General features: G+C 35.8%; 1 protein-coding gene across 2 annotated transcripts in view; it reads right to left on the bottom strand.

Moving 5' to 3' along the window:
• nphp4 (nephronophthisis 4) overlaps positions 1–23592 on the bottom strand; it is a 720990-nt gene that overhangs the window by 335826 nt on the left and 361572 nt on the right. For both annotated transcript variants that reach the window (XM_039755993.1, XM_039755992.1), the window contains exons 8-9: positions 1599–1783; positions 735–867 (exon numbers count right to left, since the gene is read on the bottom strand). In XM_039755993.1, the coding sequence (XP_039611927.1) occupies positions 735–867; positions 1599–1783 (318 nt within the window). The remainder of the gene's footprint in view (positions 1–734; positions 868–1598; positions 1784–23592) is intronic.

Raw genomic sequence — 23592 nt, 5'->3', positions numbered from 1 at the left:
ACAAGCAGCTTCTATAAACTGTTAACAATTTCAAATAAAATGTAACTATAAATAATATGTATTGTAGCTGATATCAGTATTATCAATGTCATTAGAGACTTAATGTTAATAATAAACAATTATTCAATATTTTTATTATGCAGTACACAACTCTGCACATAAGGGAACATAAAATGAAAACTTTGTGCAGCCAGAACAGTCTTAGTAGCAATACTGATCACCACCTACAGATACTGTGCTCCCTTCCCATACCTTTGGGACAGAGAATGAGGAGGTGAAACCATTTTTTCTGCCTTGACCTTACCTTCCTTGCAGCTAGAATTAAACCTCATATTTCCTCTAGATGATTAATAACTTTTTCCTAACCACTCTTAAAGAGGTAAACAACAAGTCTTAAAAGCATGAAACAGTAAAGCTTAGGGCATCTTCCAAACTGTAGCAGCAATGTATAATGCACCATTTCAGCCCAAAGAGTGGTTTAAAAACCTAAATTCCAATGGCAGGGACTGTTTTATTCTCTTAAATTCTAAATTCTAATACAATACAGTAATTTGAAAACATGTAGGTATGCTAGTGTTGAAAATATGGAAATAGGAGGCATGCTGATGAAATGCTACTAATTACATAGAACATATAGATGATCTATTAAATGGTTCCTATCATTACAGAATGAATAATTTCCACAATTTTCAAATATTACAATGATTTTTGCATTTCTATAAACATTACCTTACCTTGATGTCGCCACCTGTTACAGTTGAGAAGACATATTCAAGCTGAAAGGTAATCACAAATGCAGGGTGTTTCACCATCTCATTAAGGTGAAGCTGACTTCTTAGTAGTAGCATTGTTTGCTGACCAGAAGAGCTAGTATTGTCAGAGGGACAACAGAAAGGAAAATAATCAATACAGAAAATCCCTAAACATTATTATTTAGAAAACTGAATAAAATTCAGTATATCCCAAGTACTAGGGTGTTTTAATTAACGTGTTAGCCATTATGGATGTAGTGAGAAGTCAAGCACAATTACACCTTTTATTGGCTAAGTAAAAAGATTACAATATGCAAGCTTTTGAGGCAACTTAGGTCCCTTCTTCAGGCAAAATCTAAGGCAACTTGCAAGGCACCTTGCCTGAAGAAGGGACATTAGTTGCCTCAAAACCTTGCATATTGTAATCTTTTTAGTTAGCCAATAAAAGGTGTTATTTTGCTTAACTTCTCACTACAGTATAATCCAAGGAGTGATTTCAAGTAATTCAACAAGTAATTAAACAAAACATTTTTAAAGAATGTATGATATAAAAAAAAAAACTCAATTTCATAAGTTTGCAAAATAATAGCCAAGAAAACAGTCAAAAATGTCCAAGACTAATCTGAATTCATACTTAGTAACAATTATATGATTGGAAATCTCAAATCATTATTCTTTCGGTTCTACTTGGACTAATTTTACATTTTTGGTAAACCTGAAAACAATTTACTATCTTTTTTCTTAAAAATAAGCAGCACAGTTACACCTGACTACACATTAACTGGATTTACATATTGCTCACAAAAGTAATTTTTTTCTTTTGTACAGTTTGCTCTGCTAGATTACCTGCTCTGAGTAACTGAGTTTCGTCTAATGGAAAAACTGCCACTCCTTCCACGGGAAAGCCCCTCTGCTACTGGCTCAACTACCACCACCTGTGGCTTGGCCACAAATGTCCATCCATTGTGAACACCAACATGTAGTCGCCGCTCCTGAATTACAACTGCATTCCCATCTGGTCCAGTGTCTTCCTATAAATAAAATATACAGAAGTTGCATTATATAGCAATATTTCCATTTCTTCACATTTGTAAATACATATGCTAATAACAGTGAAAAACTCCATTCACTTATTCACAACAGGAATGATTAGGAATGAACAATTTCTAAATGAGAAGTTGCAGTCTGGTCACACTGCGGCATTAGCAGTAACTTATGTTGTAAGTGACATTATAATATTTACTGATGAGAGAAATGATACAATTAGATTTATACTAAGCCAATGGAACCACTGACCATTAATTTCTGTTAGATAAGGTTGAAAATTACTTTGGGCTATATAGTTCTGTTCATATTGATCAAAACAGTTTCAAAATGTATGAAACTATGGTAACAGTACTCCATCATTGCCTTCAGAAGTTAGATATGGTATCCTGTAGGTCTCAACACTCAGACCTTAACTATTTTTGCACTGCACACTTGACACAGAGATATAATTGGAAAATATATTTACTTTCATGTGTACAGAGATGCATCATTATTTCACAACAAATTATGATCTACTGTAATAGCAGTGGACAAAGATTTAGGCATAGGGTACACACTGGTTGTTAAATACTGGGTGTGGGGCCATACTATGTGTTTCCATTACGTTTGATATTATATGTGTAGCCTCTTTTAATTAAGACCAGGAGGAGTTATGTGTATACTTTAAAACAAGTTCACAGTTTTCTGATAATTAGTGTCTGTAACTTGAGCAACTAAAGTCTTAATTTTAAATTAAGTTAGATAATCTTAAATGTGGCATAAAGCGTAAACATAAATGAGTTATGTTTTATGGTATATTTGACATCATCTACTTTTTCTGTTTTTTTTGTTTTTTTACCAGATGTAATGATGCAAATTGTAAAATATCTGCTTAAGTATTTACATTTTATTTTCAGCATTATTTTTTTTAGCCTTAGCTGCATTAATAAGCTAAATGGTTATTCATAATGTGAAAATGAACCATCTTTTCCATTTGGCCAGAATGCATACTTTGATGACAAATGGAAGATATACTTTTCTTATCAAAACTAGTAACATAATACTTTTATCTAAAAATGAAAAGAAAAAATTATTTACAGTTTCATACTGCATGTTTTCACATCATAATAAATGTATTTTGTTTGAGAGTAAAAGTAAAATAAAGTGCTTGACCTCACAAACATGTCAATTTACTCTGATTATTCCTTTCTTCTCTGTCTGCTTTGCAGACAGCGGATGGATGCTCTAAGTGTGAACAATGAGCTTTACAAGCCTCTCAAAATCCGATACACTTTCTGAAGTTATATCCACAGTATGGCAGACATCACTGGTGTTCATCACTCAGCTGAGATTTATATTTTTATTTATTATAGTGCATCACTGAGATGGTTTACTCACACACAAAAGTGGTATTCAGAGAAAGCTATCTTATGAATTGAATTGTCTCTCACTTACTGAGACATAGTAAGCAGGATGAGTCAAAATATTGAACTTTTCTTTAAGAACAGTATCACACTAAGACAGATTAGCTCCAGCTGCATTTTGGGAGCACCACTTTACAATCGTTGTAGACAACGTGTGAAAGGCGTTCCAGCAGCTCTTCTGTCTTAGCAAAGCCATGAACCTGGAATGCAAGTCTAGACAGTATTACGCTGTGTTTCATGGCATTCAGCACTTGACAGCACTGTGGACATATGAATACTGTGTCTGTAAAAAGTATTCAACTCCTTGGAAATTTTAATGTTTTATTTTTATACAACAGTAATTCACAGTGGATTTAATTTGGGTTTTTTGACACACTGATCAATAGAACAAGACTAGTTAATGTCAAAGTGAAAATGGCTCTCTGTAAGGTGTTTTTATGGGTCACTTTGAAAACAGCAAACCCCTTCTTAACATAAAAGCCATACCTGCCTTAGATCTAACAGAAGTGAAAAAGTACTTTCTGGTTCAAATTGTGTTGACAACATGAAATTTACCATCACCCTTTCAATTTCATGCACTTACATTTCTGAAAAAAAGAGAAAGTTTTCATTGTTGTAGGAAAAAAAAATTACCATCAGCCTCAATGGTCCTTGTATCACCTGCAAATCTTGGCTCTTCTATAGCTAACAGGAAAAGTCAAACATCAAAACGTGTCCCGAGATTCACATACACTGTCTTTTGTGGTGCATATGATTGAAAACTGATTAAAGTGGTAGAGGAGGGAGGGAAGACTGTAAGGCTTCTTAGCCAGGGGTAGCATCTTTATAGATAAGTAAAACTTCCTGGCTTACTGTATATTCTGGCTGCGATGGGCTGTCGCCCTGCCCGAGGTTTATTTCCTACCTTGCGCCCTGTGTTGGCTGAGATTGGCTCCAGCAGACCCCCGTGACCCTGTAGTTAGGACATAGCGGGTTGGATAATGGATGGATGCATATTCTGGGACTAAACCTCACAGCTGGATATCACATTAAATTTTCTTTAAGATGTGGAACATTGTAGGTTAAACATTAACATGAACAGAACTAAAGAGGATGACTGTGTCATGTATTGATTGTGGTAGGTCATAAAGCTTTAGAAGGAGGGTTGGGTCACCATTTCATATATGTGCATTATTAAGACTTGTGCTATGTGATCCTGTGTTGTAATCAGTGAAAACTGAGGGCATAATCTTTATGCCCCTTGTACAGTCCAACCTTCCTGTGACACTTATACTAAGAACATTTCTGATGACTGTACTTTTTTTAGGTGTGCTTTAACAATGAACATTTTCTTTTATTTCTCGTTAAGAACATAGCCCTTATGCTAGTGCAAATGAGAAGAAAAATACATGTAAAATAAGAATAGGTTACAATTATCATTAGCACTCAGAATGAAGGGTTTGTTTATTTGTTGAGGACAACCTTCTCATATTGTGGACAGGGCCCTCAATTAAGCCACAAGTAGACCTTGCAACATCCACATTAAAAGCATCTCCAAAGATGAAACCTGCATCCCGCTTGCCCTCCCATTCCACCTTAAAAATCTCTCTTTACTACAGGTCATCAAACAAAGTGTGCCGATTTTGCAAACTGATCCTTCCACAGATGTCTGTTTTACTTACCCTCCCTTGATCTCCTTTAACCAACATATACACAAAATTCTCATCTGCAGCTGATTAAAAAGAGGAGAGTCAGATTCCTCACCAGACAATCTGAACTGTAACAGGAGCTGCTGTGTCACTTGAAAATATGTCACCAACACAACCCTTGTATCAGGTCCCTATGGTAAACTCATTATTAATCAGTGAACCTGTCGCTAATCAAAAAAATCTTATTTACTGCATTTCTTGCAAGAAGTGACCAGACACCTAAATAGATGAAATAAGAAGACAGCTTGCAGACCATATAATGGAACATGTTAGAGCCATTAAGATCAAAGACCTTACAAAGCTTAACGTTGATTACTTCACGTCTCTTTATCATAGCAACCCTGATCTCACTGCACATGTTCTTTCACAGGGCTTCAAAGACACTTCGAAGAAAACCAGAAGAAGCTAAGAGCTCATTCTTAGCCTGTGATCACATATTTATCCAGGTCTTAATGACCAGCTAACTTTTTAATTTCTCTCTACACCTTCTGACCTACTCTCACTTTTCTCCTTTTATCTGCCCTGGCTTTGTTTTCTCCTTCCACCTATACATGTTACCTGCTCTTGCCTTTTCAGTTGTATCCTGATAATGTCTATACGGCCAAAAAATGTGTCTTTAATGTCATTTCCTTTTCAGTGTGGAAATAATCTTTAATCTTTATGTGCACTTATCATTATTTCAATAACCCATTAATACCTCAAAAACTAAAAAAAAAAAAATGGCTGCAGATAACATCTTTTGCAAAATGTTGTCTTTGTACTTAGTGCCAGGCAGTTATTGCAGTGTAAAAAGCACTATCTACACACACAAACCTGATCATTTTATTGGATCCAACACACTGTGTTGTCACTTGTTGTAATGCAACTTAATACATTTTTAAGGTGCTGGTAACAAGTTTACAGCAATAAAGCCCCTTTTTGAAAGGATGTGGAACTCCCCAATGATGAATGGCCACACATTATATCTTCAGGATGAAATCACATTATATGTATTAACTGCCTCAGGACTGGCGCAACAAACTGATTTCTAAAAACTAGTGTTGTAATCCTCCCTGTTGTTCTATACATGTTTGGAAAAGATACAACTGTATCATGATGTTGACAAAAAGTATGAATGCATTCTGGCCATAACCTTGTCCTTCTGTTATAATGTGTGTGTACTTTTTGCTGCATTAGGTGGGGGGAAGTTGCAGATTGCATCTGGATAAGAATTGGAGAACTGTGTTGTTAAGAAAAAAATCAGTAGCAGTGTTGCTGAAATATACAGAGTTTTAACAGAATAATTATTTTTTCTATGGGTGGTATAGTCATGCTATTTTTTTTAGGTAATCCTACAGTGAAAGTGATGTAATATAGTGATATGCAATATGTAATACAGTGAGAATGGTGGTTCTGAGGCTAGGGATCTGCACTGGAAATCGGAAGGTTGGTAGGTAGAATCCCATAAATACCAGAAGTGACATCTACTTCATTGGGCATTTGAGCAATACCCTTAACCTGAGATTGCTTTATCCTAGGTATGAAGTTAATTTGCATCCAGCCTGCAAGCAGGTCCTCCAATTTACAGGAAAAACTGAGGGTGGGTGGCAGGATTGGCACTCCAGCCACACACTTTTTTGCTGAGGTGTCACCTGTTGCACTAGGGTCCCAATCCAAGTGGTCTGTTTTGTGTTGGGTGAGGCAACACGCTATCAGCACATGCTCCCAACTTACAGTGAAAGCTTCATATTGTCAGATTGTGAAAAATAATGCATTTGCACTTAAGGTTTTATGAACAGGTACATAAATCAAAGAAGCAAGACTCAAGAAAGTATATAGGACAAGTATTCTAGGCCATATACACAAACACAACTCTTGCTCTCACTCTAACTACTCTCCAAACCCTCTACAAGTACAGACTATGCAATGGTTGTGAGTCATTTCATCCCCAACTACACACATGATAAACATATTAGAAGACAAATATTTGCAGAACAAATTCATTTATGAGCTTCTGGCAAATATATAGATTTTCACAATATATCTTATATACAGTAGCTTCTGCACTGCACTCAAAAAATAAACCTCCCTATTTACAGGTGCTGAAATCAGTAAGAGAAATAATATCTTTGCTATACTAGTGTTATAACCAATGTTGAATTGTGGATGTGCTATATACCAAGTGATGATTTTGCATTAGGTTTTCATTTTTGAGCTGGGAAGATATGTAATGAAACCAATTTCAAAAATAAACAGATATTAAATTAGCCATCATTTCCAACTCTTCAGATCTAGTAAAACACTTTCTAAATTGCTCCAGGATGATCTTGTAACTTAGGTTTGGTCAACGACGTTATGAAATGTACCCAGTGCCTTTCAGATCACATTTTTGGTTTCCCTCCCACATACATGGATAACAGGCTAGGTGGTGTCTCTGATGTGACCCAGGGTGAGTGGCTCTGCACTTGTGTAAACACTTCTTGAGGGTTGGTTCTTTCTCTTTCTTGATGTTGCCTAGATCCTTACGCACCTCCTCATGATCCTGTAATGGAATAAGTTAGGTGGGAGAATGGAAGCATGGATAGACTATAGCCATGACTGTTGAGTATGTCAAGAGATATGAAGAAATGAGTACTTGTTGTATTCACACATACTAAAAGAGGAAACAGCCTAACATAATTAAATTGAACCAATAAATGAACAAAGATGGAGGCTTCTATTGTACTGATTGTGGCTGCTACCTGATGTTTTTCTTCTTCCATAATCAAAATGCAAAAATAAAGTCACTTGTCTGTTGAATAGAAAACTCTGGGATTTTAGATTAATGATCGTGACTATGACCATAATTAAAATGAACAAATAGTAGCTACAGAAAAGGAAAACAAAACACAGACAAATGTAAGAGTTTTCATTAACATGCAATTAGTAAGTCTACATTGGTGGAAAGAGACCAACATACAAAAAAGACTTAAATTAATTTGCTTCAGCAGAACGTGCTCCAGTTGCCACAGTATATTCATTAGACCGTGGATTGCATCTTAAGGGGTGCTGACTGTCTAGATATTAGGCCAAATGGATTCTGGCTAAAAAGAAAAGTTTCATCAGCCACCTGGATAAATGCAAGGTGGGATGGCTTGGATGATAAATACATCCATACTCAGATAAACAACCAGCATGGTTAAATCTGCAAACGCTTTTTCTTTACACATTAACACAACAAACTACAAAGTGATATATAAAAAATATGGGTCCAAAAGAATCGAAGACTAAAGCTACATCCAAGCTGCGATCAGCAAGCCCTAGTTCGAGATACGGCCTCTCAGAGACAGACCTGGATCAGATGGGCGAAAGTACAGACTCCTCGGGACCACGGTCCGCTACATCGTCGCCTGCTGAGAGCGAAAAGGGGAGCGAAGGTGCGATCGTGAGTGCAGATGTGGATAGCTCGCCGATTGGAGAGGATTACCTGAAACTGGAAAAGGCCGGGAGGTCCGCGGCTTCAGTTACGCAATCACGCGGGACTGGAGCAGCGGGGACACCGGCTTCAGCAGAGTCTGCTGCTTCATCTACGGTACAAGAAGGCACATTTGAGCTATCTGAACTGAAAGTGTTGCTCGCTGACCTCAGGCAAGATATAAAGAAAAGCGAGAAGGCTAATGAGAAAGCAACGGCAAAGGCACATGAGAGACTGAAACAGGAGATGAAACAGGCCAATGAATGTCTGCGACAGGAAATCCAACAGGCAAATGAAAGGCTTCGTCAAGAGGTACAGCTTGAACCGACAGGTGCTGGGTAAAATTGAAGAGCGCATTGAGAAAAACTCGGCTAAACTGAGCACGCTTGCTGATCGATTGGAGCATCTTAGTGAGACATTCACGAATCGGATCGAAATAGCGAACATCTAGCTGCCAGTGCCGAGGAAAGAGCAGTAAATGTCAGTTCGGAATGTAAAAAACTCGGAGAAAAACTTGGAGACAGACTGGCTGCTTTAGAAGATGGGAATAGAAGGTATAATGTCAGAATTGAAGGCTTGCGGAGAATCGAGAAAGTTTAAACCCGTGAAATTCGCAACTGAACTTTTTCTAAAATAATCGGGCGACTTTAAAGCAGAATCTGAGATAGCAGCGCTTACAGCGTCGCTGATCAAACACCGTCAGACCCGACCAAGATCTTTTATAGTCCGTTTTGAACGATTATCATTTAAGTTAGAGGTGATGGAACTCCTCAGGAAAAAAAGGAAGATATTATATATGAAGATTGCCAATTGCGTCTTCCCTGACTTCTCTCCAGCAACAGCTATCAAACGCCGCCTTCTATAATATTAAACAGCGCTACGGCAAGCCAATGTCAAATCGGCCTCCTGTATCCGGCAAAACTGAAAGTGGAATGGCAGGGCATTTCTATGTTTTCGCTAGCAAGGAGGAGGCAGAAAATGAGTTAAGAAAGCTGATCCGGGACTATTCTGATACATAATTGTGAGTCATGGCGGTAAATGATAAAGCTAGGATTAATAATCTACTGTCTGATCTATTTGTTTTAAAATACGGGTTTTTATCAGCATATATTCTCATATTCTTATATTATTATTACTTACTTATTACTTATCATTACTTAGTATTACTAGGGCTAAATGTTTGTGTTTTATTGTGCTTAATTACGTTTTCCTCCTCTTTTTTTTTTTTTTCTAATTATTTCATGTGTACCCTAAATGAGACTGTTCAATATCATACCCTTGGTTTGCTGTTATTGCTATTACTGCATTAAGACTTGTTATGCTTGTTTTGGACACATCTTTAACACCATCACCTGGGTTTATTATCTGGGGATATCATCTTAATGCACTAAAATTGATGAAGATTATATGTATGTATGTATGTATATATATATATATATATATGTGTATATGTATATATATATATATATATATATTAAGTGCAAAATTCTTTTCTTTCTTTTTCCTCTTTTAAAGACTATATTGGTAACAGATATCTCTATCTTTTAACCTTAAAGCGCCACTGCATGGGGGCTTGATGTGCTTTGGGCGTGCTCTGTCTCTGGGTATGTCAGAGGACTGGGACTGCATGAAGTGGGTTTTAGCCTCACCTGGGGAGGCAAAAGGGAGGGTGGGGGTTAAGGGGAAGAGAAAGAGAGCAGGCTTGATCTATATCTAATCTATCATCTCAATCTTTATAATTATAACTATCAACGTAATAATAAGCTGCATGGCAACAACTCTTGGGGAATAGGAAATTAAGACCTAAACTATTTCACTTCCAGTTAAGACTATAATATGACACCAAAAACTCAGAATCAGTGTCTCCATGATGGGACAGTTAACCGTAAGCTGGAATGTTAAAGGCCTGAATCACGAATTAAAGAGAAAGAAAGTACTTTCTCACCTAACAGGTCTAAATGCTAAAATAGTATTTTTACAGGAAACCCACTTACTAAGTAAGGATCAGTTCCGGCTGCAAAAGACTGGACTGGCCAAATGTTCCATTCTAGTTTTACAAAGAAAACTAGAGGGGTGGGAATTCTCATACATAGAACAGTACCATTTGTAGCATCAGATGTAGTATTGGATCCTGAAGGGAGATATGTGATGGTCATGGGAGACTTATCTAACTGTAAAATGATTTTGATAAATGTTTATGCACCTAATGTTGATGATAAGGAATTTATACAAAATTTATTTGCATCCATTCCCAATCTGAACACTCATAAACTTATAATGGCTGGGGACTTTAATTGTGTTCTAAATCCACTTTTAGATAAGACTTCCTCCACAGGGGGAGCGGCAACTAACACCGCAAAGATAATTACAAAGTTTATAACTGATCACAACTTATCAGATCCCTGGAGGTTTTAAACCCAAATTCAAGAACATATTCTTTCTACTCACCAGTACATCATTGCTACTCAAGGATTGATTACTTCTTTATAGATAATAACTTCTTGCCTAAGATTAAATCTTGTAAATACGATGCTATTGTTATTTCAGACCATGCTCCGATGATCTTGGAGCTGAAATTACTAAGCCCCATACACTCACCCGCAGATGGCGTCTCAATCCGCTTCTATTAGCTGACGAGAATTGTACTGAATTTATATCCAAACAAATTGAATTCTTTCTAGAGACAAATACATCCCCTGAGATCTCTGCAGGAACACTCTGGGAAACTCTTAAGGCCTTCTTAAGAGGACAGATTATCTCATATCTTTCCCACAGAAATAAATCCGAAGCGAAGAAAGTAGCAGAGATAAAAGCGAAATTACTAAAATAGATGAAGAACATGCCAGACTACCAAGCGAGACTCTACATAAGAGGAGGCAGGCTCTACATTCAGAATTAAACCTCTTGACAACTAAAGAAACCGAACAACTAATTTACAAATCCAGACATCATTATTATGAACATGGAGAAAGCTAATAAGCTTTTAGCGCAACAAATTCACAAGCAAGAAGTGCAAGCGCAATCTCGGTAATTACTAACACGAATGGAGATAAAATCATCGAACACAAAAATATAATGTACACTTTTAGAGACTACTATAAATCCCTATATACTACTGAGTTTAAAGAAGACAATATACAATCTAATGCATTTCTGGATAAATTACAGATACCACAAATTGACGCTATTAGTGTGGAGGAGCTCGATAAACCTCTGTCATTATCAGAATTACTGGATGCTATAAAGTCACTCCAAGGTGGAAAAGCAGCAGGCCCTGATGGCTACCCTGCAGAGTTTTACAAGAAATTCTCCGCTCAGCTAGCTCCCGTCCTATTAGCAACATTTACAGAAGCCAGAGATAACCAATCTCTTCCACAAACCTTTCGCCAAGCACTAATCACTGTCTTTCCAAAACAAAATAAGGACTTATTACAATGTGCATCATACAGACCAATTTCACTTCTGAATAACGACGTTAAAATACTCTCTAAAATCATAGCTAGAAGGATGGAGAAAGTGCTCCCCTCAATAATATCACAAGACCAAACTGGATTTATTAGGGGCCGACACTTATCTTCAAATCTTGACGCCTGTTTAATGTAATATACTCACCAACTAAATCAAACACCCCAGAAATATTATTATCATTGGATGCAGAAAAAGCATTCGACATGATTGAATGGAAATACCTTTTACTATTTTGGAGAAGTTTGGGTTTGGCCCGAACATTTGTGCATGGATTAAATTACTGTATACTAACCCAGAAGCTTCAGTTTGCATCAATAACATTTGCTCAGACTACTTTAAACTAGAGCGTGGCACAAGACAAGGATGCCCTTTGTCACCACTGCTGTTTGCAATTGCCATTGAACCACTGGCAATACATTGTCGAAATACTGATCAGATAAAGGGGATTAGCAGAGAAGGACTGGAACAGAAAATCTCATTATATGCAGATGACATGGTACTGTATATATCGGACCCAGAAAATTCTGTGCCTGCAGTCTTAGCAGCACTCACAGAATTTCAAAAGCTCTCTGGTCTCAGAATTAATCTGAATAAAAGTGTACTCTTTCCGGTGAATTCGCAAGCATATAATATTAGATTAGACACCCTTCCTTTTATCATTGCAGAACAGTTTAAATACCTCGGGGTAAACATCACAAGTAAACATAAAGCTCTTTATCAACAAAATTTATCGTCTGTATGGAAAAAATTAAACAAGACTTGCATAGATGGTCAACCCTTCATCTCACACTAGCTGGAAGAATTAACACTGTTAAGATGAATATTCTTCCTAAGCTCCTTTTTATTTCAAAACATACCAATATACATTAATAAATCGTTCTTTAAGCAATTAGATTCAACAATAACCTCATTTATTTGGAATTCTAAACATCCACGCATCAAAAGAGCGACCCTACAAAGACAAAAGGCAGAAGGCGGCATGGCTCTACCTAACTTCCAGTTTTATTACTGGGCGCAAATATACAGTCGATAAGAACCTGGACACAAATAGAAGAACATACACAGGCATGGACCGCAATAGAAGTAAAATCCTGCAGTACTTCTTTGTATTCCTTGCTTTGTGCTCCAATAAACACACGTTATCGGCAATACACTAATAACCCAATTGTGCTCCACTCACTTAGAATCTGGAACCAATGTAGAAAGCATTTTAAGACGGAGAAGCTTCTTTCTGTGGCACCTGCAAAAGAACCACCTCTTTCAACCCTCACAAACATATGCAGTTTTAATATCTGGAAAAATTTGGAATTAACTTGCTTAGAGACTTTATATAGACAACGTCTTTGCATCCTATGAACAATTACGTTCCAAATTTAACATTCCAGCTACAAATTTCTTTCACTATCTTCAAATCAGGAACTTTGTTAAACAGAACCTTCCAGATTTTCCTCATCTTGCACCCTCATCCACGCTGGAAAAATTATTGCTCAATTTCAAGGAGTTAGACTCCATCTCTACAATATATAAAATCCTTTTACAATCCCTTCCTTTCAAAGATCCAAGAGGACACTGGGAAAATGACCTCTCAATTAATATATCAGAAAAGGAGTGGAAAGTAGCAATGCAGAGAATTCACTCAAGCTCCATATGCAAAGCATACAATTATACAACTCAAAATTATATATCGAGCACATCTGTCTCGACTAAAGCTCTCCAAAATGTTTCCAGGGCATGATCCAACCTGCGAGCGTTGCAACCAAGCCCCAGCCTCACTAGGTCACATGTTCTGGGCCTGCTCCAAATTAACATTATTCTGGACAAAAATTTTTAATTACCTCTCAGACAGTCTTGGACTCACAATCCCTCCTAACCCATTAACAGCTGTGTTTGGGGTTCTTCCAGAGGGTCTTAAAGTGGAGAAAGACAAACAAACTGTGATTGCATTCACTACACTGTTGGCACGCAGACTTATTCTGATAAACTGGAAGAACCCAAACTCTCCTCTTTTAAGTCAGTGGGAAACTGATGTGTTATATTATTTAAAATTGGAAAAAATCAAATACTCAGTTAGAGGATCTGTGCAGACTTTTTTCAAAACATGGCAGGATCTAATCAGTAATATTTTGAAATGATTTTATAAAGCACAGAGAATTTGTTGATTTAGGTATTTTTAAAAGCCTTAAATTTTACACCGTTTGGCTTGCTCTCTCTCTCAAGGGTGGGGATCGATCTGTTCTTAGCATAATTCTTTTTTTTTTGTAAAAACTTGATTGCTATGTATTGATTGTAATAAAATTAATAAATAAATAAATTAAAAAAAAAAAAAAATGCATTTTACTTCTAAAAAATTAACCAAAAAAGCCCTGTCACCACCACATATTACTATAAGACAATGGTCACAAACTCAAATCTGCAAGCCAATGCACAGGAAATAGAAAACATCTAGAGAATGTATGGGGAACAGTAAATGCAATAACAGATGAATACAATTTAGCCAAAGAAACAATAATTTAGTAGAAAACTGCCAAAATTATTGTACCTACCAAAATATCGATTAGATACACCACAACAATGTGTATAAAACACAAAATAAGTAAATACTATTGCCTGTCTGTCAAATAAACACCACAACCAGAGGTTCCATTAGGATGAGATATGGTAGAAAAAAATTCCTGAAAAGTAACACCCCAGACAGTGAGACCAACATCAACAGAAAGGGAATTTTACTACACACAAAAATGAAGGTACGTACCACATCTGTGCTATATGTATGCCTTCCTACTATAGTTCTCTGGGACTCTATCCCAGACCATAGAGAGCAGAAAGTGGGACATACCAGGGACTGTTCAAATTCCTCTGAAAGCAAAAGGCAGGAAACCCAGTATATTTAAAACATACCCAAACCTTAAGCAGGCAGAACTGGGACTTTGGGTTGTGTTGGGGTTTAGAGAGGCTTAATTAAGAAGTTAAAACCCTCTCCGAGTTCATGAAAGGAGTTGAAAGAAGGTTTATAGCTCGGGAGGAAGAATTTATACAAACATATAGACAAGAAGAGAGAGGAGGTGAAGAAGTATTAGAATAATACTGGGAAACTGGATAAGCCTCCATATCTTAGACAAGGGGATAACAATGTATATGGTAGAGTCAGCAGTGAAATCCATTTTTAATTTGTTTGTTGTGTTCTTTGCTATATTGCTCCTCCAAACAATCATCCATCATGTTTGGTTAATAAACTATTGCTATTCATCAGCGGTACTTACTAGACAATGATGTAAAATATTGAGAAATGAAAATATACTTCAGCATGAAGTCAACAGACCCAATTGCCATTAAAAAGAGAGCTCAATAATGTTTAAAAAAATCAGACAAATAGACTCTGAAATAAAAGCATTCTCTGTTACACAATACGATACATACACAATATCTATATAATACAGAACAAAAAAAAAATTAAAGATGACCAACAAAACTTCATCAACTACATCATCTTCAAACAGAAGACAGAATCAGACAAATTTTCCTAAAGAAGAAACAGCATGTGGGAGGATGGGAGAGCTGTTCTGTAGAAACACTGTAACCAACACAAAAAAGGAGGTCACAAAATATTATGAAGAGTGATACTTGTGGAAGAATTCACAGCACAGTTACATAAATGCCAAGCCGCCTCACACTAGAGTGCTGATACTGAGGTAAAAGAAGAGGCACGGAAAAAACAAGAGACAGCTTTTCAAAGACACTCTGTTAAGCAGCAAGAGCCAGAGTGGACGATAAACAAGTACATATTTATGACTGAAAGGAAAACGATACGAATGAATCCAAAAAAGGATTAGATCTCAGAGAGCATTGGTTCTTCTAGCACACATCATCAGGTCTGAGACACATATACCCCCAGGAAAGAAATCCTTTTTCCGTGTTTAAAAACGTTGTAAAATAACCAAGCAGCACTAAAATGAGCCATCAATGGACTGAAGAAAATAAGTTTTAACAAGAAATGCTTAGCATTTTCAGTTCCCACATAATTTTTCTGTAAAACATTTCATGAAAGAAAGAAAGAAAGAAAGAAAGAAAGAAAGAAAGAAAGAAAAAGAAAGAAAGCATACCCTTCATCATGGCCCCAGGGACAGAGTTTTATAACTACAGTAGTTCACATATCAGATGACTGCTCAGTTAGGTTGAGTGACAGGAACAGAGAAGCAATGAGCCTGTAATCACTTCTTCCTTAGGTTTATGCTTTGCTTATTTTTTGCAGCACTGGAATAAACCTTGTCATTTATCATACATGCAATAATGGGATGCTGAACAACTAGCTGACGAGTCGAAGCTTTACTTGTCTGCCTTCTAATTTCCCACATAAACTATGTATATAATTCTTTTAAAACTGAAAGGTTACTTATAAAAAACAGAATTGGGTAAAATCAACCAAAGGCTGATTAATCTGATAAAAATAAAAAGATAATATTTTCAAACTAAATACTCATGGTATGTCAATTACTTGGAAGACCTTAGTATGTGCATTGATATGAATTAATTTCTTTGTCTTTGTAAGGTGACTTTTATGCCACTATGAAGACCAAGGTGATTAAAGGCAATTCAAGGATATAGTAATTGAAAGTCACCAAGCTAAAAATGAATTTCCAAATCAGTGCATAGGCTTTGTAACACTACCGAGTTGATTTTTTAGAAGGAAGATGATGTGCCATGACGTATTTACCACTAGAGTTGTTACAATATTCAAATTTGCAGCATCAATACAATACTTCAAAATAACATTTTCAATGCCACAGATGAGAGGGATGGGAGGATGAGGGGCCTATGCAAAATTGACTATCAAAATATCTTAGCATACTATAAACTATATTCCTCTTGAGGAAACGCACATGTCCAAAAACTGTTCAGACTGTCACATATTCAAAAGTCAATAAAATAAAAATAAACACTAGTACAGTCTTCTGTAAACATTAACAGTTTTTACATTGATGAAAACAAAACTGTTCTTAAGGTAGTGCACTTGCTCAGAAGCCTCTGACATTGTCACATATTCATAATTCAGTGAAATGCAAGTAGTGTGGACTTATGTAAACATCACCATAGACCAGGGGTTCTCAAACTCGGTCTTGGGGGATCCCTGTGCCTGCAGGTTTTTGTTCCAACCAGCCTCTGTTTTTAATTGGACTCCTGGACTAATTAAGTGAACTGTTGTTTCCCAGATTCCCTGTTTTGGGAACAATATAAAAATTAGAAAACTAAGTTTGGTAAAAAAAAAAGTATTAAAATGTACTAAGCAGTTATATGTATTTTTTTCTTTTTAACAGTATTTTCATATTGATTGTCATTCTACTTTTCTAGGTGTTCTAATTGTTTAATTAATCCGTTATTTACTACTTTGTGGAGCTGACGCTAAAGTAGTTGCAGCCTTTCATGATTGAGTGTTGTTTGCTTGGGTTTCTGCTCTGCTAGTTTTTAATTGTCATTATTAAGATTCAATGAAGGGAGCAAACTGCACAGTGAAAGGGCGAAATATAATAAAAAAAGAGTTAAGCATTTAAATCCATAGCAAAAACAGAAATATTTCTAAGTTTCTTATAAATGTAAAAATCATGCTGCTGTGCTTTTCTGAATGTAGAATAAAAGATAAATAATACCAGCCAATTAAATGAGATCAGGTGTTCTCACTGATTGAGAATCTGGTTGGAACAAAAACCTGCAGCCACAGGGGTTCCCCAGGACCGAGTTTGAGAACCCCTGCCATAGACTAAAGCTGTGCATTTCGAAGATCTCGTTAGAGAATTTAATTTATTGATAATACAACACAGTATGTGCACCAATCTGGTTAAAGATAAAAGTAAACACTTTGTGAAGAGTGGTATTTTTGACACACCTTTTAATAAAGTTTACTGTCACCTCTTAAAGAAAGAATACCCTACTAAAATAGCAATAACACACTTGTAAACTAAGAATGCAGACACCAGTAACAAACAGCATAGGAAGTGGTCAAACATGCACTTCACTCAAAAAAAATGAAGCATTAAACCCAAAATAAAAGCAACGCTCATATACAGAAAAGAAACAATCACACCTTAGTTTTATGTTTGGTATTTGGTAAACTATACTAATGTACCCACAGTAAATCAAAAAGGGCACTGAATTCCATGGGACATTTTCATTTGAAGGCTACAGTTTTCACTGCTAATTTTCGATGGCAGCACCTGAGTGATATAAAGTGGGGTTGCTGCTCCGTGTGGGGATCAGTGTGTGTATTGTAGTCTTTGGGTCTTATTCTCTGTGAAATGACCGAGTAAGTAAGAAAGCACATCTGATATGGATAGGGCTAATTATTATTAATACATTTCAGAATCAGTGTTTATTGGTAAGTTAATATGTTTGACAGCACTACTTGCCAAACACTCTGAAGTGTTCTTCATTCTGCTATTCCAAAGTGTACAGTCATTTAATAAGATAATTACTAAGAGACTCCAAGATGGCCAACTGCAATAGTGAGAAAAGGGGAATGGGACTTCAAATTCAACAGTTACCCCGACTTCATTCTCTACGTCCGAACAGCAAAAAAGATGCAATTTCTTTAACAGCACAAAGCCTATGTGATTGTGGTCAGTTTTAAATTATATGTTGCTGGGACAGTGCAGTTATAATCAAAATCAATTTTACTTTCCAAAAAATAAATAAATAAAAAACATAATGCAAAATTATCAGTATGATGTTGAAGCTCTGAGCCTAGGTCATCGGAAATGTATAATTTAGCGGATCTGAAGGAGCCGTCTAATTTCATTCATGCACAGGACACTAATCACAGCTGTTATGGGTTTTAGGACCACCTCCTAAGGTGAGACTCACAAGACTAGAGATAATTTCAGAAACTAGAATACATTAACAAGAGATGACCCTCATAATTAACTACACATGAAATTAAATTATAGAACATATTAACCAAAATATATTAACTGGACAAAATAAGCTAAAGAAATAGAGAATAACAAATACAAATTACTATATTAAAAAGTTAAGGGCTTAAAGTTCAAAACAAAAACTAATACTAAAACTATACTCAAATTAAATTATTTTAGGACTATAGTAAAAAAAAAAAAACCCAAAAGCTACACAAAATCCTGAACACATAAAACAAAGCCTAGATACAAATTCAAAAGATCACATAAGGAAAGGAAAGTAAATTAAAATAAAATAAGATTCTCGAGGAGGGCTGCTGAAATGAGACCATGCAATACCATATTCAAAGGCTTGAGGGCAGAGCAGGACCTTTAAACAGAACTGTGGTGGTTGTCATATACACCTGAAGATTAGGCATTAACAAGGGGCCACACTCCCTTAGATGCACTTCAGTACAAGAGTAAGGGAAGGTAACTTTCAAATAAAAAAAACAAAGGAAAGAAACCAAAACAGGGAGAATGGATCCAAATTCTGTGTGCACCTCATTTGATGCATGAAATTACTTCATCTATCTTTAGGACATTAAGGGACTAGCTGTTGCAGGAACCTAAGAGAGTCCTGTCAGTCATCCCTCCTTTCATCTTTGTCCATTTCAACCTTTAGCCTATCAATTGGTAACAGTGACCGGCATTGAGATCTGAGCTCCAGAAGAAAAGGATTCCCAAGGCTAGGCTCATGTACTATAGAACTGCTGTTCTGGTCCACTCCAGGTAATCATGGGTTTCCAATTGCAAGTGTAGTATTTCAGTTTATACAACCAAGGACTTTTGAGACAAGCCAGCATATACTTGCTGCACATTTCTTACTAAAAACTAGACACAATTGCTAATGCCAAATGAGAAAAACAAAACATGGGCATCAATGAGGTAGTAGAGCAGAAGTTACTAGTATACATCAGCAGCATCTTCAGAAACAGCAAAGAATTTTAATAAAATTGCAAAACATGAACCAACAGATTTTGTTAGGTGATCAGAAAGTATTGACTAAACCATATAACTAGTACCAAGCAAAAGAGACAGCAATATGAAGTTAAGAAAATATGGAGACTACACAGTCTACGGTAACGGCGAGAACAAATGGTGCAAATTGCAGTCTGTCAAAAAGAGTAAAACAGAAAAGTTCCCATACAGCAGGAAATTAACTCAGAAGACATGGCACAACCAACAATGAAATATATTTCATACTTTGAGAAGTTTAGTTAAAGATTTAACTTAAACCCAATTAAATCTGAATCCAACATTTTCGCTTGTTCAAAATCTTAATGGCTGATTGGAGTAAAAATATGCTGTTATCGGGCCTAATTTCTCTTTTTATCATTAGTGTTAAACACTACTTGTCACAATGTTAAATTCCTAATTTTCAAGGAATTTCACAGAAATAGGCCCCTTTTCTGATATCAAAACAGGGGCCACTATACTGTGACTTATTAATTTAATTTTTTGGACCTGAAGTAATTTTTGTTTGCCAGTGTAAACAGATTAAATAGTTAAGCCAAACTCTTCACTCTGTCAAAAAGACAGCTAAAATGCAAGAAACCTACTTTCTGCTCTGTATACCATCAATCTTGTCTTTTCAGGCACTAGAAACATTTTATGGTCATAGGTGTGGACTGAAAAATAGATTTAACTATTAAATCGGCATCTTCATCTGAAAATGCAATACCCACACAACCCCCAACCCCCCAATGCTCCTCCTATCATCTGGTTGGTCATTTAGTAATGACCAGAACTCTTATCATCCCTAAACACCTTAATAAGAGACAGCTGAGATTCCTGGCAAGAGCTGTCTCTGGTCATGTCCAGGGTGATGGTGAGGGCCCATATCTGAGACTTTTATTACAACAATTCCACAGGCTGTAAAAACCCTTATCTCTATAGAAGAAAAACATCCTTTCTTTGATATGCGGTGTAAAACAAAGTACTGTACATATCTACTAAGTTTTTGTCAATCCACTAGTGTAGACATTAAACTGAGTCAAGTTCACATTGTGACACAGTCTCACTGTAGAACTAAGGATGAAAAATCTATTTGTTGTTAATATTCTCTGTACTCGCTATCCATGCACATTAAATCAATTCAGTGGAGTTATAGACTTTGGCAGGTATCATATTCAAGAGTTCTGAGAAAAAAGCCTGTATGTGAAATTAAATCTAAAGCTTAAAAAAGACTACACAATATGGTTGGATGTGCAGTGAATTGCAAAGGAATCTGTATGACTCTTAGTCAGGGCTAGAAAGGCTAATGCATTGGAGTAGAGAAAGCCTACAGAGATGTCCTGAGAGCTGATTGGCCATAATTAGTTTCCACTTTTTTAGATGGATCTTTCTAGCATTCAGTAATGACAAGAAACATATTCCAAACTCACCATAACATTACAGATATTTAGCAGGATGTCTTTCAATTACATTTTTTTCAAACTTGCTATTTGGTTATTTATGAAAGTAGTTTCCAAATTTAGTCTCAAGGATCCCCTGTGGCTGCAGCCTTTTGCACCACCAATGCTTGATTTTAATTACTACCTTAATTTTTCAGACTGTCATTTACCAGTTTCTGTGTCTTGGCATCAAAACAAAATTACAAAACTGGGTTTGATTTCATTTTATTGGAAGGTAGTAAGCATTTCTATATGTCACATAGAGGTAACTGCATACTTTTTAATCTTAATTTTTATTATCATCATGATTTTCATTCCACTTTATCATGTTTTGGTTATTCCAGGTGTTATTTACTAATGAACAAAGGATGCCAGTGCAGCCGACAGTGAGGAGGCTAAGGCCTTTCTGAATTCAGTGTTGTTAGTCTTAGTGTCTGTTCAGTTTATTGTTAGGATACAATTAAGGGTGTAAGAAGAGGCTGACTAATAAGAAAATAACAAAACAGAGTTAGCTATTAAAGCACAAATACAAATATTTCTAAACTTATACAAAATGTAAATTTTACAGTACTGGGCTTTTCTGAATGCAGAATAACAGTACAAAAATAAAAGACCAGCTAATTAAACAATGAGAGGTAAAGTCACTCACTGGCTGTGAAACTGGGTGGAACAAAAACCTGAAGCTACAAGGGTGTCATAGGCCTAAGATTAAAAACCATTGGTCTATGGGACTCTTGATTTTTTCATGTTTCATTTTTATAATTGTTTAAATTTTATATGTTTAATTATTATAATTTGTCATAATAAAATCAGAATTATGTGCTCTTGTGAGCTGATTAGTGGCCAATATCTAAATAATTTCTGTTACTGCTTTTCACAGTTTGATTTTTCTCTTTCATTAAGTACATTTCCATCAATTATCTCTGAAAATCTACCAAGTAAAAGACATCCTGTATATCAGACACTAACGTATTACAACCATATTAGTTGTCAGAAATATTTTACTACACTGATGCTCATCATATTTATTCTTGCTCCAAACCATTTTCCTTTGGGATAAATAAAGTCTACCTGATCCAAAATAAACAAGCCTATAAAATTCAATGTTTTAGTTCAATTTATTCTTATAAAGCAATTATGCTTAATACTATAGCATGATTTACACACTATTATCAAAGTAAAACTAGAAAACAACATGCTGCAAAAATTACAGGATATACGGTATGTATAAAATAAATGATTGAAAAAATGTATATTTATATCTGCAAAATATATATATGAAAAAAATCACTTTTTATATTTTCCATAGCTTTGTCTTGACCATTTGTTTATAGGTTAGGGGTAGAAATTCTTTATGCAAAGAAGGCTCTTAAAAAAGATTTAAATTTTTAATTACAAAATGCATTAAGAAACTCTGGTTCCATATCTTAAAGTGTATATGCTACAATAATGCTCCCAGGCTGATCTTGGGAAATATTCATGTAGGAAATCTCCTCTTATGCTGCAATTAATAATGTAGAGGCTCAGTCTCATACAAGATTCAGAAGCTTCTTTCTATTCCACTTTACTACACAACAGTATTTCTCTGGGTTGTGATCATTAACTTGTACAAATCTGGTAAATCTAGTGGTTAACTTTCAATTAACCATACATACAACCCACTTTTTTCTTTACTCAAAGCAGTCCTAAATTCTAGATTAACATGTTATCATAGAATTATGTTCTTAATCTGTTAGAGCGATAGCTAACTTCAAATTAACTATACTGCATATAAAGTCTTATATTTCTAATTAATGAAAGTACTTTACATACTTCAAAAAATGATTGTCAGATTCCTTACAGATCAATTGGGAAATAAAATAAAATTAGCCTTTCACTGGGAACCAGTTTTAAGATTGATAAGATCCATGGGATGGGAGCAAAATCTGCTTGTTTGGTCTGTGAAAACCACAAACCCTATATCGTACGATTCAATCTGTCTAATTTCACTCTGATTTAATGCTAAGCTTGTTTAAAAAAATAAAAAACAAAAAATCTGTGTGGGTAATTTATGACCCCATCATGCCTGAAATGTCCCAAAAAAGTACCCTGGAGCATCTTTTAAACTGTTCATCAAGAGTTATGGGAGCAGGACGCATAACATGGATTCTTGGCTTGATTCTAAAAAGTATTGCAGACATCATCTAAAAGGCATTGCTTACAAAAAGCATCTTCCTTTTGTAACATAGTCAATTACATTCATCAAGACAGTGGCTAGGTAATAACCCCTAAAAGAGGGTATTATAAGGGTAAGTGAATGGGCAGAGGAATGTTTATCTAGGAAAGAAGCTTAGATTTTCAAAAGACATCCCACAAAGCACACACAGATGGGATATTGTCCAGTTTTCTGAAACTATAAAGCAAGCAGTTTTGCTTCAGCCAGTTGTCCTTTGGGAAGACTGCAAGGATGATGCCAAAAAGTAGG

This window comes from Polypterus senegalus, chromosome 6, assembly GCF_016835505.1.
Source record: "Polypterus senegalus isolate Bchr_013 chromosome 6, ASM1683550v1, whole genome shotgun sequence".
NCBI classification, from domain to species: Eukaryota; Metazoa; Chordata; class Cladistia; order Polypteriformes; family Polypteridae; genus Polypterus; species Polypterus senegalus.
This window is presented reverse-complemented; position numbering and strand designations above follow the sequence as displayed.